The 14094-nt window shown below is 39.3% G+C and overlaps 1 protein-coding gene across 1 annotated transcript in view; it reads right to left on the minus strand.

Annotated features, from left to right (window-relative positions):
• Nucleotides 1-4957: 4957 nt before the first annotated feature.
• The window catches only part of UCHL5 (ubiquitin C-terminal hydrolase L5), a 158900-nt gene continuing 149763 nt past the window's right edge, over nucleotides 4958-14094 (minus strand). Inside the window, exons 9-10 of the mRNA XM_053693143.1 lie at nucleotides 7909-8057; nucleotides 4958-6222 (exon numbers count right to left, since the gene is read on the minus strand). Of these exons, the coding sequence (XP_053549118.1) occupies nucleotides 6178-6222; nucleotides 7909-8057 (194 nt within the window). The 3' untranslated portion in view covers nucleotides 4958-6177. The remainder of the gene's footprint in view (nucleotides 6223-7908; nucleotides 8058-14094) is intronic.

Below are 14094 nucleotides of genomic sequence, written 5' to 3' on the forward strand. Positions count from 1 at the left end.
CCAATGTACTTAAAGGGAAGTCAAGTCAAAATTATTTTTCCTTGATTCAGATAGGGCATGCAATTTTAAACTGTCCAATTTACTTTAAGCATCAAATTTGCTTTGTTCTCTTGATTTTCTTTGTTGAAAGATACACCTAGGTAGGCTCAAATGCTAAATTCTTGAAGGCCACCTCTTATCTCAGTTTATTTTGACAGTTTTTTACAGTTAGTATTAGTTCATGTATGCCATATAGATAACATTGTGCTCACTCCTGTGGAGTTATTTATGGAAAAAATATGTGTGCCCAAGCACACACAAAATCCTATAGGGGGCGCTTCTTGTTAACTCCACAATACAAGATTAAACAATATACACAAACTTGAACAAAAAGTCCATATAATCCAGAACAGGCAGCACTCTGTCAAAGGATGGTCGAATCCTGGTACTTACAAATGATATAAACTGATAAAGTAGGAAAAGTAATGAATGCAGCAGTGGACTCTTCCCTTTTAAGAAGAAAATGCCACCCCTACCCTTATGTTGATACATTAGTGTCTTCAATCCTGCTGATGACGGTAGATGACTTTGAACAGTAGAGGGGGGATCAAACCAGCATGATATGAGTGGCTTCACCAAATGACCAACTGTGAAGCCACAAATGTTTTGCTAACTATTATCGTGGCGCCGTCGTCTTCCGGTTTTTAGCCCCTTTAGCGTTATTAGCTTCATACAGGGAGGGGTGTATACGATTGAGCAAAAACAAGACCCCAAATCCACCAATCCGTAGGAGACGAATCCAAATGGATTCAGAGCACACTTAGGCCCCACCCCCATTCCAATTTGTCTCCTTCAGATAGATGGATTTTGGGTCTTGTTTTCTCTCAATCATATACACCCCTCCCTGTATGGAGATAACGCTGAAGGGGCTAAAAACCGGATGGCGACGGCGCCACGATAATACTTAGCAAAACATTTGTGGCCTCTCAGCTTCACAGTTGGTCATTTGGTGAAGCCACTCATACATATCATGCTGGTTTGATCCCCCCTCTACTGTTCAAAGTCATCTACCGTCATCAGCAGGATTGAAGACACTAATGTATCAACATAAGAGTAGGGGTGGCATTTTTATATATTGTAGATGCATTGGCTTAGAATACTATATTGTGAAATTGTGGGGAGTTGTTTTAATTAAATTTTTTATATCGTCATTTGTTTCAGTGTTTTGTTTACAAAGATTGGTATAGGATTGCAATCTTTATGGGAAAAAGTTTATGCCTGCCAAGAAAATTATGCATGTGTTTATTGACTGGTATATGTTCGTGCCAACTATAGACAAATCCTATATCAGTCCTATGTTTAAACTATGGCTATTTGATTCTGTGTTGGGAAATATAAACATAGGATTGCAATCTATATGGGCCAAGAGAGTATATTGGTGTATATTTTTCTGAATCATGTATATGTTAGTCATATACAGGTATACCTCACTTTACAGCGCTTCACTTTACAGCGCTTCGCTAATACAGCGCTCTGTGGAGCTGAAGTTCAGCCTCCAAGGATTTTGAAACAGTGCTGTAATCATTGTGAGATTGAAAGAAAAGTGACTGGCATCATTTTGTTATGCTTAGTTTACTCTGTTTACAGCATTACAGTGCAATCTGTGTCTCAGTGCTATAGTCTGGCAAATTTTACTACAGTAATTGTCACTATTTTACAGGTACAGTATTTATTGAATCCTAATTGAATACTGTGCTGTGCTATTGTTAAACTAAACGTAGCACTACTGCACCCCTAATATATGTTAGTTCAAACATGTTTTAAAGTCTTTGAACACACTGTCAAGTGAAAAGAAAGCTAAAACTGCCTTGTTTCACTTTAAGGCGGTTTTCACTTTACAGCGGGGCTCCGGTCCCTAACCCGCTGTATGAGCGGGGTATACCTGTATTCATGCTGGTTGTAGATAAATTGTATTTATAACATGTTAAATCTATTGTCGCAAGGTCATTGCTGGGAGGGTATGTTTGTTTTGGTTTCCATGCCAACTAATTACCTACTGATGACACACACAGGTGTCTCTTGTTAGTGGTGTGTTCTATTGGAGTCTTTTATCCCTTTATATAGCAAGTGTATTTCATTTAATGTTTGTATAGCCTGAGGAAACAGACCTTGCAGAGGCTGAGAAACGCGTTGCTTTTAATAAATATTATTGTTTTTAATATACACTTGCTGTGTTTGGTTGAGTTTTTCAAAATACCACCCTGGGTTTTTCTTTGGATTTCACCTACTGTCTCCCTGGTGTCCAGTAAGCTGTGGAGTACAGTCAGCTGGGAGGCTGTGAAACCCAAGCCTGCTTTTACTGCACCTGGAGGTGCTTTCAATTCTGTAAGTGCAATCATTTACCTTATACCTGGCTTTCCTTGTCTATACGGTATTGGGCTATGGTTGTTTGTGCTTTATTGATTTACAGATAAGGAGACGACTATCTAAAATGTTCCAGACTTGACACAAATGCTGGTTTCAAACAGTGAGCTGGACTACTGCAAAGAACTACCCTAAATCAATTTATATTTGCTAAAGGCTACATTTAGACACCAATCAGCAAGCACTACCCTACCCAGGTCCTGAACCAAAAATGGGCTGGTTCCTATGCTTACATTTTTGCTTTTTCAACTAAAGATACAAAGTGAACGAAGAAAAATTGATCATAGGATTAAATTACAAAGTTGCTTTAAATTGTATGCTCTATCTGAATCATGAAATTTTAATTTTGACTAGACTATCCCTTTAACTCTTGGCCTTCATGCAGAAAAAAATTCTCTATGGTATGAAAGAAGAAAACTATTTATTATGCTTGAGCTGGAGAACACGAGTCATTGCTTAAAGTGATAGTCTACACCAGAATTTTTATGGTTTTAAAAGATAGATAATCCCTTTATTACCCATTCCCCAGTTTTGCATAACCAACACAGTTATATTTATATACTTTTTACCTCTGTGATTATCTTGTATCTAAGCCTCTGCAAACTGCCCCTTTATTTCAGTTCTTTTGACAGACTTGCATTTTAGACAATCAGTGCTGGCTCCCAGCTAACTTCACGTGCATGAGCACAGTGTTAGTTCATGGGTTTCATATAGATAACACACTCTAGTGGTGAAAAACTGTTAAAATGCATTCTGAAAAGAGGAGGCCTTCAAGGTCTAAGAAATTAGCATATGAACCTCCTAGGTTAAGCTTTCAACTAAGAATACCAAGAGAACAAAGCAAAATTGATGATAAAAGTAAATTGGAATTTTGTTTTAAATTACATGCCCTATCTGAGTCATGAAAGTTTATTTTGGACTAGAATGTCCCTTTAATTTTTTTTATTTTTTTTACAGATTTAGAGTTTTTTTCATCCTAATCTTTTTAACTTGCTACCCTATTATCCTATAAAGTAGCATTTAAGAAAGTAGGAATTCTACTTGTAGATTTCTTTAAAGGAAAAAAATATATTAAAACTAACATTTTTATTCAATTTTAAGTTAAAAAAATGACTTGCTCTGTGTTTTGTTAGAAATGTGTAAAATCAAATACATAAATGCATGAATATTCCAAGCTGCATGGTAGATCACATTGTAATTGTAGAATTAAAATGTATTTTCATTAATAGTATATCATAACTTTAGGTGTTTGCTACCAGATATAAGAGATACATAAGCTTTTTTCTCAATTATTGGATTCTACAAAATAATAATAATCTATGTACAGTACATTACTTATGGTGCATGCTGGTGGCCTCAATACATATTTGCCATATGAGAGAGTGCCCCCTAGTGGCTTATTTGTATTCTTATATTTCTGTGTATATAGCCTGTATTTTATGGCCTCAACACATGCACAATAAACAAAAAAGAAGATCTATGGCGCATATTGGTTGTAGGAGAATTTGATTGACAGATACAAAAGGGTGTATAGAAAAGGGACTGGTAATTGAAAAATAAAATCACCATGAAAAAAAAAAAAAGAAATGTGTAAATAATGTACCTATTTTTAGTTTAAAGGGACAGTCAACAACAAAATTGTTCATGCTTAAAAAGTTACATAACACTTTTACTACCCACTCTCCAGCTTTGCACAACCAACATTGTTATAAATATACTTTATAACCTTTAAACCTCTGAATTTCTGCCTGTCTCTAAGCCATTACAGACAGCCTCTTATCACTTTTTTTCATGCGTGCCATAAAGATAAGATTGTTGTCACGCTAGTTGAGTTATTTAAGCACAACACAGCACTAATTGGCTAAAATGCAAGTCAATAGATAATAAATAAAATGTCATGTGATCAGGGAGCTGTTAGAAGATGCTTAGATACAAGATAATCACAGAGATAAAAAATATATTAATATAACCATATTGGTTATGCAAAACTGGGGAATGCATAATAAAGGGATTATCTAACTTTTAAAACAACAACAATTCTGTTATAGATTGTCCCTTTAAATATGTAGTCTATAAAAGAAAAATATTTTAATATAATGTCCCTTTAAGCATAAAACATGATCAAGCCCCATGTCTTTGGTTTGCAACACTTCACATTACTTTTTTGAGTTGGTGTTGGGTATTATTATAGCTTCTTGCCGTATTCACTACAGTTTCTCTGTCCTGTATTGCAAAGTCACAATTACGTATGTACAAACGATCTTTAAAGGGACAGTAAAGTCAGAATTACTCGATGAGCATAGCAAGCAAGCACAGGAGCAGCAATACACTACTGGGAGCTAGCTAGTTAAATGGCTACACTGCACATATATGCTTGACAAAGGCTGTACAAAGCCGAAACGCGTTACTCTTTTTTTTTTTTTTTTTTTTTAAACTACTTGGGCTTCCAAAGTTTGTATGGATGGCGAGGAGAACCAGTTAGAGAAACCACAGAGCTACGAATGCTAATGAGATGCCCACAAGAGAAACAAACAGTACAGGACCAGTTGCAATATGCCGGTGTAAGTAAAGAAAACACCTTTATTTGCCGAATTTTGTCCTTCTTGTAAAAGGGTTCTTTGTCTGTTTTTAGCAAACGACTGTGCTCCAAGTTTGGGCTTCACCAGATGTGTACAGCAAGGTCCCAATAAGTGCATTTCTTTCCTTGAGGTTCACTCTTCTACAAAAGGATAGCAGTAAAATGAAGCAAATTTGATTGTAGGAAATGTGTTTAAAACTACATGCTCTTCTAAAAAAGATACGGCTTGTGCATACGCAGGGCTTCATATTTCCAGTGGTCTCAGACGACTTAGAAATTTCAGCAGATCACTTATAAAGTTGACTTTTTCCTATCTTTAACATTAAGTGGACTAGTAACTTTTTCCCTCTGGGGTAGTAGATTTTAACTCCTGACTAGTAAATCATACTGATATTTTCCAACCCCTATGCATACGTGAGTATCATTCAAATATACACAGTTTTTGAAAAAGGGTACACTATAACAATTCTGTTTTCAAATTACAGATGGACACATTTTATAGGAAATGTATTAGGCATGTGTGTGTGTGTATATATATATATATATATACACACTGTATATATAGACTAATAAGCAATCAGAATGCAAATTAAGCTATTTATGTATTTACTATTGGTTGAACTGTGTGAGTGTGTATATATATTAGGGATGTGCATCAGAAGATTTGTTATGAAACGAAAACAGAATATGCTGTCCGCCAGCAGCATTCAGCTATTTTCAGAGCCGGGTTTCTTCCTGTGAAAGTGCGACATACTAAGATTTGGATTTGCACAGATCTTCGTGTGTTGCGCGTTCATAAAAAAGTAATCTGGCTCTGAAAATAGCGATTGCTGCTGGTGGCGGACACCATATTCGGCATTTGTTCCATAAAAAAACCTTTCGAATGCGCATCCCCAAAAATATATAAATTAGACAGGACTGATGAGTACAATGCAGATATTTTATCAATGGATCCATAGATAAACTCCATGAGCACATACACTTTATTGTAAACATGCGCTATAATGCAGGACAAGACCGTGCTCAAATGTGTATACAAAAAAAAAAATGGGCACTGTGCTCTGCACATATAATTAATGTATGCGAGGCCCCACTGGCTTATACTTATTCTATAACATCAGAAGAATTTATGTTTTATTTCCAATAACCCCCCCCCCAACCCCACCCCTGCATGTTGTTCCCCAGCATCAACAATGTTATTTGGCTTCTTGCGCTCGTCTTACGTTGTGTTTGCTTTTTGCCTAAAAGAGAAGACAAAAAAATAATCAAAACATGAAATATTTAATATGTAAAACCGATGGTATAAACAATGGAGTTATGCAGCCTCCTCTGGACAGAAGGAATTATAGTGACATTTTTTCACAGCGCTTTCGGTTACAGATATAAAATAAAATACTGTATTGACGAAAATAATTCCAGTAAAGTTATCACTGTTTTAGAGTAACTTTAATGGTGCATAGAGCATATGTACATATGCCCTATGCACATGCAATTAAACCGCATCTGTTCAGAGGCAGAGGCCTGTGTTGTGTTGCATATTAAATTTGTATTATAACTGATGTAACACGTCACCACCAACTCTTTCAGCCATAGCCGTTTAATATTTAAACTCTTAGATGCGCATGGCGACCCCTTGTCACGACACAACTATACTGCAGTGTGAATGACAACCATGTGTCTTCATCTTCGGTTAAGGTTGCCACCCCTCCCTCAAAATACAGAAAACTTATAAGTTACACATGCTGCAGGGTGTGCAGGGAGGAATATGAATAGTGCTGTCCATAAACACAAAACACCACCCTGCAGCATGTGTAACTCATAAGTGTCCAGGAAAACATGGCTGAGATGGCAACCCTTTCGGGGTCCCCCTTCAGATCCAGTTCCTGGGGACCCCGTAACACCACAGTCAGAGAAGCAGATTGTAATGAGAGGCCTTTATTACCCCTCAACCTTAAAGGGACTTTAAACACTAAAAATACTTTATAAGCAAAGTATGAACTTATTCCCCGCCTCCCTCTAGTCATGAGTGCTGCCATGTTGATATCTATCTTTCAATACAATTCAGTGCTGAACTGTCTGCACATGTGCAGCAAATCGCCTTCAGATATCTGCTGTTTAACATAAGTTCCATAATGGCGGCACCCGTAATTAGAGGTAGGCGCATGAAATGTATTTAGTGTTCCTTTAATAACTTATTATAAGATCCTACATTTGTAGAAGTGAGGTTTCACAATTCAAAAAAGGGGTTAAATGTCCGTATAGCTATGAAATGATAACCATAGAAAGCAGTAACCGCTACCCCGTGATGTTACGACTCAGTCTAAATCCAAGTTTCTATGAACTAATAATAAAAAAAAAAATCTTAGGACTCAAAATACATGGGAAACCTGGTTAAATGTACAAATATGTCTTTTTTTTGTGAAATACTATATAGGATTACTTTTGGTGTAACTATTTTATGTTTTGGTTTTTTATTTCTTTGTTTTTTAGACTATGCTGAGAAAGTTTTGACAATGGTATTAAAATGCACAAATTGTCAAAAGTTTGTGTAATTTTAAATCTTTGTAATATTTGTATGGTTAGATATTTTATACCTACTGATTTTCTACATAAATTTTGCAAGATTGTGCATCGGGAAGAAAATAAATATTCTCTTCTGATTTCTCACTGTTAATTTTAATTGAACAATATTGGTATCAAATACTAAATTATTTTCTAAAAATGCTTGGTCTGCTTGAAAAAAAAAAAGATGTACAATTTGTTTGGGTACCTCACAGAAACAAAACTACAATTTATTTGTAAATGCAATGAAGGCCAATCACCGCTAGCACAGGAATGTAAAAATGGTTCAACGCCAAAGGGGTTAATCTGTGTTTCTATGCACCTAAATACTGTGTAGCATGAATGCATAAGATGTTCAGACATACCTTTTCTACTAATGGTATTAACTGCTGGTGTTCTGCTAAAGTCTTTAACAATTCCATAATAAAAGGAAGGTAGTTGTGTTTTCGTCTGATATTTTCAATCTGCAAAAGAAGAGAGAGGTGAATTGAGTGGTACATGTAGAGACGTTTCATTATAACATTTTAGATTATTTATAAAGGCATTAAAACAAGTTGTGCTTTTTTGTAAAATTTCGCTAATCCCACTCTCCCTAAAAAAAGGACAAAAAGCTAATTCTATAACCCACAAACGCTGCAAATCAAATAGCAGGTTTAGACAATTAGCAGAATTTTGAACAAATAGGTAAATGATTTTGGTTTGTTGGCAGTTGTGGGACTAGGGTTGTCAGGTGTCCAATATTCAACTGGACAGTCCAGTATTTTAGTAAAGTAGCCACAAAAATACTGGACACTTAAATGTCAAGTTTTTCTTTAAAGTCCATATGTGTTAACTAAAATGTATAAGGCCTCCTGTCTCAATACATAACAAATATGAAGCAAAAAGAAGAAAGGAGCAGTGTCACCGTCTGTAGCGATTAGGCGTCTGCCCTCATATGATCGCGCTCCGGTTCCATATGCGGCAGATGCCTGGATCTTCTGGAACTTCCTGAAGCTCAGATGTATATATATATATATATACAACAGATTGGGTGAAGTGGATAATATGACATGCTCTGAGTCATGACAATTTAATTTTGACTTGACTGTCCCTTTAAAGGGCCACATATACATGTATGGCTAATAATAATATATTTCCTAACAACGTTCTAATTTTAACTCTGCTTTTTTTTCTGAAGCCACAAAAACTAGCGCAGAGGGACACCAGTTGGCCATTCCAGATGAATAGGTTTAATTCATTTAACAGGTACAAACCCCCAAATCCGGAATTCCAAAATACACAATTACAAAATCCAAACATTATTTAGATTTTTTTTTATATATTAAATGATTAAAAACTACAAGAATTAAGTCACAACTTCTCTGCATTGTTTTTTTGTGTGTTCTAAAATGCTACTGTTTCTCTATATTTATGTAAAACAACTGTTACTTTTCTGATTACAGAACTGTTCTATCTTTATGATGGTACAATGTATACAAAAGTTATAAAAATGATACAAACCTACCATTAGTTTGTATATGTTGTATTATGACATGTAAATATTGCCTAAATTACATAAAAACATAATTTATGCTTACCAGATAAATTCCTTACCTTCCTGGCAGGGAGAGTCCACAACTTCATCCCTTACTGTAGGGAACAACACCTGGCCACCAGGAGGAGGCAGACACACCCCATCCAAAGGCTAAAATATCCCTCCCACTTCCCCTATCCCCCAGTCATTCTGCCAAGGGAACAAGGAAAAGTAGGAGAAACATCAGGGTATAAAGGTGCCAGAAGAAATAATATAAAAAGGGAGCCGCCCGACAAAAAATAAATTACTGGCAGGGTTGTGGACTCTCCCTGCCAGGACGGAAAGGAATTTATCTGTTAAGCATAAATTATGTTTTCCTTCCATAAGGCAGGGAGAGTCCACAACTTCATTCCTTACTGTTAGGAAAACTATACCCAAGCTCTAGAGGACACTAAAGGAATAACAGGAGGGAACAAAAAAGAGGCGGACCCTATTCTGAGGGCACCACAGCCTGCAAAATGTTTTCTCCCAAAAGTTGCTTTAGCCGAAGAAAACACATCAAACTTGTAAAATCTAGAAAAAGTGTGTGAGGACCAGGTAGCCGCCTTACAAATTTGATCCATAGAGGCTTTGTTCTTAAAAGCCCAGGAGGAAGCCACTGCTCTAGAGGAAACAGAATTTATGTTTACCTGATAAATTACTTTCTCCAACGGTGTGTCCGGTCCACGGCGTCATCCTTACTTGTGGGATATTCTCCTCCCCAACAGGAAATGGCAAAGAGCCCAGCAAAGCTGGTCACATGATCCCTCCTAGGCTCCGCCTACCCCAGTCATTCGACCGACGTTAAGGAGGAATATTTGCATAGGAGAAACCATATGATACCGTGGTGACTGTAGTTAAAGAAAATAAATTATCAGACCTGATTAAAAAAACCAGGGCGGGCCGTGGACCGGACACACCGTTGGAGAAAGTAATTTATCAGGTAAACATAAATTCTGTTTTCTCCAACATAGGTGTGTCCGGTCCACGGCGTCATCCTTACTTGTGGGAACCAATACCAAAGCTTTAGGACACGGATGAAGGGAGGGAGCAAATCAGGTCACCTAAATGGAAGGCACCACGGCTTGCAAAACCTTTCTCCCAAAAATAGCCTCAGAAGAAGCAAAAGTATCAAACTTGTAAAATTTGGTAAAAGTGTGCAGTGAAGACCAAGTCGCTGCCCTACATATCTGATCAACAGAAGCCTCGTTCTTGAAGGCCCATGTGGAAGCCACAGCCCTAGTGGAATGAGCTGTGATTCTTTCGGGAGGCTGCCGTCCGGCAGTCTCGTAAGCCAATCTGATGATGCTTTTAATCCAAAAAGAGAGAGAGGTAGAAGTTGCTTTTTGACCTCTCCTTTTACCAGAATAAACAACAAACAAGGAAGATGTTTGTCTAAAATCCTTTGTAGCATCTAAATAGAATTTTAGAGCGCGAACAACATCCAAATTGTGCAACAAACGTTCCTTCTTTGAAACTGGTTTCGGACACAGAGAAGGTACGATAATCTCCTGGTTAATGTTTTTGTTAGAAACAACTTTTGGAAGAAAACCAGGCTTAGTACGTAAAACCACCTTATCTGCATGGAACACCAGATAAGGAGGAGAACACTGCAGAGCAGATAATTCTGAAACTCTTCTAGCAGAAGAGATTGCAACTAAAAACAAAACTTTCCAAGATAATAACTTAATATCAACGGAATGTAAGGGTTCAAACGGAACCCCCTGAAGAACTGAAAGAACTAAATTGAGACTCCAAGGAGGAGTCAAAGGTTTGTAAACAGGCTTAATTCTAACCAGAGCCTGAACAAAGGCTTGAACATCTGGCACAGCTGCCAGCTTTTTGTGAAGTAACACAGACAAGGCAGAAATCTGTCCCTTCAGGGAACTTGCAGATAATCCTTTTTCCAATCCTTCTTGAAGGAAGGATAGAATCTTAGGAATCTTAACCTTGTCCCAAGGGAATCCTTTAGATTCACACCAACAGATATATTTTTTCCAAATTTTGTGGTAAATTTTTCTAGTTACAGGCTTTCTGGCCTGAACAAGAGTATCGATAACAGAATCTGAGAACCCTCGCTTCGATAAGATCAAGCGTTCAATCTCCAAGCAGTCAGCTGGAGTGAAACCAGGTTCGGATGTTCGAACGGACCCTGAACAAGAAGGTCTCGTCTCAAAGGTAGCTTCCAAGGTGGAGCCGATGACATATTCACCAGATCTGCATACCAAGTCCTGCGTGGCCACGCAGGAGCTATCAAGATCACCGACGCCCTCTCCTGATTGATCCTGGCTACCAGCCTGGGGATGAGAGGAAACGGCGGGAACACATAAGCTAGTTTGAAGGTCCAAGGTGCTACTAGTGCATCCACTAGAGCCGCCTTGGGATCCCTGGATCTGGACCCGTAGCAAGGAACTTTGAAGTTCTGACGAGAGGCCATCAGATCCATGTCTGGAATGCCCCACAGCTGAGTGACTTGGGCAAAGATTTCCGGATGGAGTTCCCACTCCCCCGGATGCAATGTCTGACGACTTCAGAAAATCCGCTTCCCAATTTTCCACTCCTGGGATGTGGATAGCGGACAGGTGGCAGGAGTGAGACTCCGCCCATAGAACGATTTTGGTCACTTCTTCCATCGCTAGAGAACTCCTTGTTCCCCCCTGATGGTTGATGTACGCAACAGTTGTCATGTTGTCTGATTGAAACCGTATGAACTTGGCCCTCGCTAGCTGAGGCCAAGCCTTGAGAGTATTCAATATCGCTCTCAGTTTCAGAATATTTATCGGTAGAAGAGATTCTTCCCGAGACCAAAGACCCTGAGCTTTCAGGGCTCCCCAGACCGCGCCCCAGCCCATCAGACTGGCGTCGGTCGTGACAATGACCCACTCTGGTCTGCGGAATGTCATCCCTTGTGACAGGTTGTCCAGGGACAGCCACCAACGGAGTGAGTCTCTGGTCCTCTGATTTACTTGTATCTTCGGAGACAAGTCTGTATAATCCCCATTCCACTGACTGAGCATGCACAGTTGTAATGGTCTTAGATGAATGCGCGCAAAAGGAACTATGTCCATTGCCGCTACCATCAACCCGATCACTTCCATGCACTGAGCTATGGAAGGAAGAGGAACGGAATGAAGTATCCGACAAGAGTCTAGAAGCTTTGTTTTTCTGGCCTCTGTCAGAAATATCCTCATTTCTAAGGAGTCTATTATTGTTCCCAAGAAGGGAACCCTTGTTGACGGAGATAGAGAACTCTTTTCCACGTTCACTTTCCATCCGTGAGATCTGAGAAAGGCCAGGACGATGTCCGTGTGAGCCTTTGCTTGAGGAAGGGACGACGCTTGAATCAGAATGTCGTCCAAGTAAGGTACTACAGCAATGCCCCTTGGTCTTAGCACAGCTAGAAGGGACCCTAGTACCTTTGTGAAAATCCTTGGAGCAGTGGCTAATCCGAAAGGAAGCGCCACGAACTGGTAATGCTTGTCCAGGAATGCGAACCTCAGGAACCGATGATGTTCCTTGTGGATAGGAATATGTAGATACGCATCCTTTAAATCCACCGTGGTCATGAATTGACCTTCCTGGATGGAAGGAAGAATAGTTCGAATGGTTTCCATCTTGAACGATGGAACCTTGAGAAACTTGTTTAAGATCTTGAGATCTAAGATTGGTCTGAACGTTCCCTCTTTTTTGGGAACTATGAACAGATTGGAGTAGAACCCCATCCCTTGTTCTCTTAATGGAACAGGATGAATCACTCCCATTTTTAACAGGTCTTCTACACAATGTAAGAATGCCTGTCTTTTTATGTGGTCTAAAGACAACTGAGACCTGTGGAACCTCCCCCTTGGGGGAAGTCCCTTGAATTCCAGAAGATAACCTTGGGAGACTATTTCTAGCGCCCAAGGATCCAGAACATCTCTTGCCCAAGCCTGAGCGAAGAGAGAGAGTCTGCCCCCCACCAGATCCGGTCCCGGATCGGGGGCCAACTTTTCATGCAGTCTTGGTAGCAGTGGCAGGTTTCTTGGCCTGCTTTCCCTTGTTCCAGCCTTGCATTGGTCTCCAAGCTGGCTTGGCTTGAGAAGTATTACCCTCTTGCTTAGAGGACGTAGCACCTCGGGCTGGTCCGTTTCTACGAAAGGGACGAAAAGTAGGTTTATTTTTTGCCTTGAAAGGCCGATCCTGAGGAAGGGCGTGGCCCTTACCCCCAGTGATATCAGAGATAATCTCTTTCAAGTCAGGGCCAAACAGCGTTTTCCCCTTGAAAGGAATGTTAAGTAGCTTGTTCTTGGAAGACGCATCAGCCGACCAAGATTTCAACCAAAGCGCTCTGCGCGCCACAATAGCAAACCCAGAATTCTTAGCCGCTAACCTAGCCAATTGCAAAGTGGCGTCTAGGGTGAAAGAATTAGCCAATTTGAGAGCATTGATTCTGTCCATAATCTCCTCATAAGGAGGAGAATCACTATCGACCGCCTTTATCAGCTCATCGAACCAGAAACATGCGGCTGTAGCGACAGGGACAATGCATGCAATTGGTTGTAGAAGGTAACCCTGCTGAACAAACATCTTTTTAAGCAAACCTTCTAATTTTTTATCCATAGGATCTTTGAAAGCACAACTATCCTCTATGGGTATAGTGGTGCGTTTGTTTAAAGTGGAAACCGCCCCCTCGACCTTGGGGACTGTCTGCCATAAGTCCTTTCTAGGGTCGACCAAAGGAAACAATTTTTTAAATATGGGGGGAGGGACGAAAGGAATACCGGGCCTTTCCCATTCTTTATTAACAATGTCCGCCACCCGCTTGGGTATAGGAAAAGCTTCTGGGAGCCCCGGCACCTCTAGGAACTTGTCCATTTTACATAGTTTCTCTGGGATGACCAACTTGTCACAATCATCCAGAGTGGATAATACCTCCTTAAGCAGAATGCGGAGATGTTCCAACTTAAATTTAAATGCAATCACATCAGGTTCAGCCTGTTGAGAAATGTTCCCTGAATCA

Source organism: Bombina bombina, chromosome 10 (genome assembly GCF_027579735.1).
Source record: "Bombina bombina isolate aBomBom1 chromosome 10, aBomBom1.pri, whole genome shotgun sequence".
NCBI classification, from domain to species: Eukaryota; Metazoa; Chordata; class Amphibia; order Anura; family Bombinatoridae; genus Bombina; species Bombina bombina.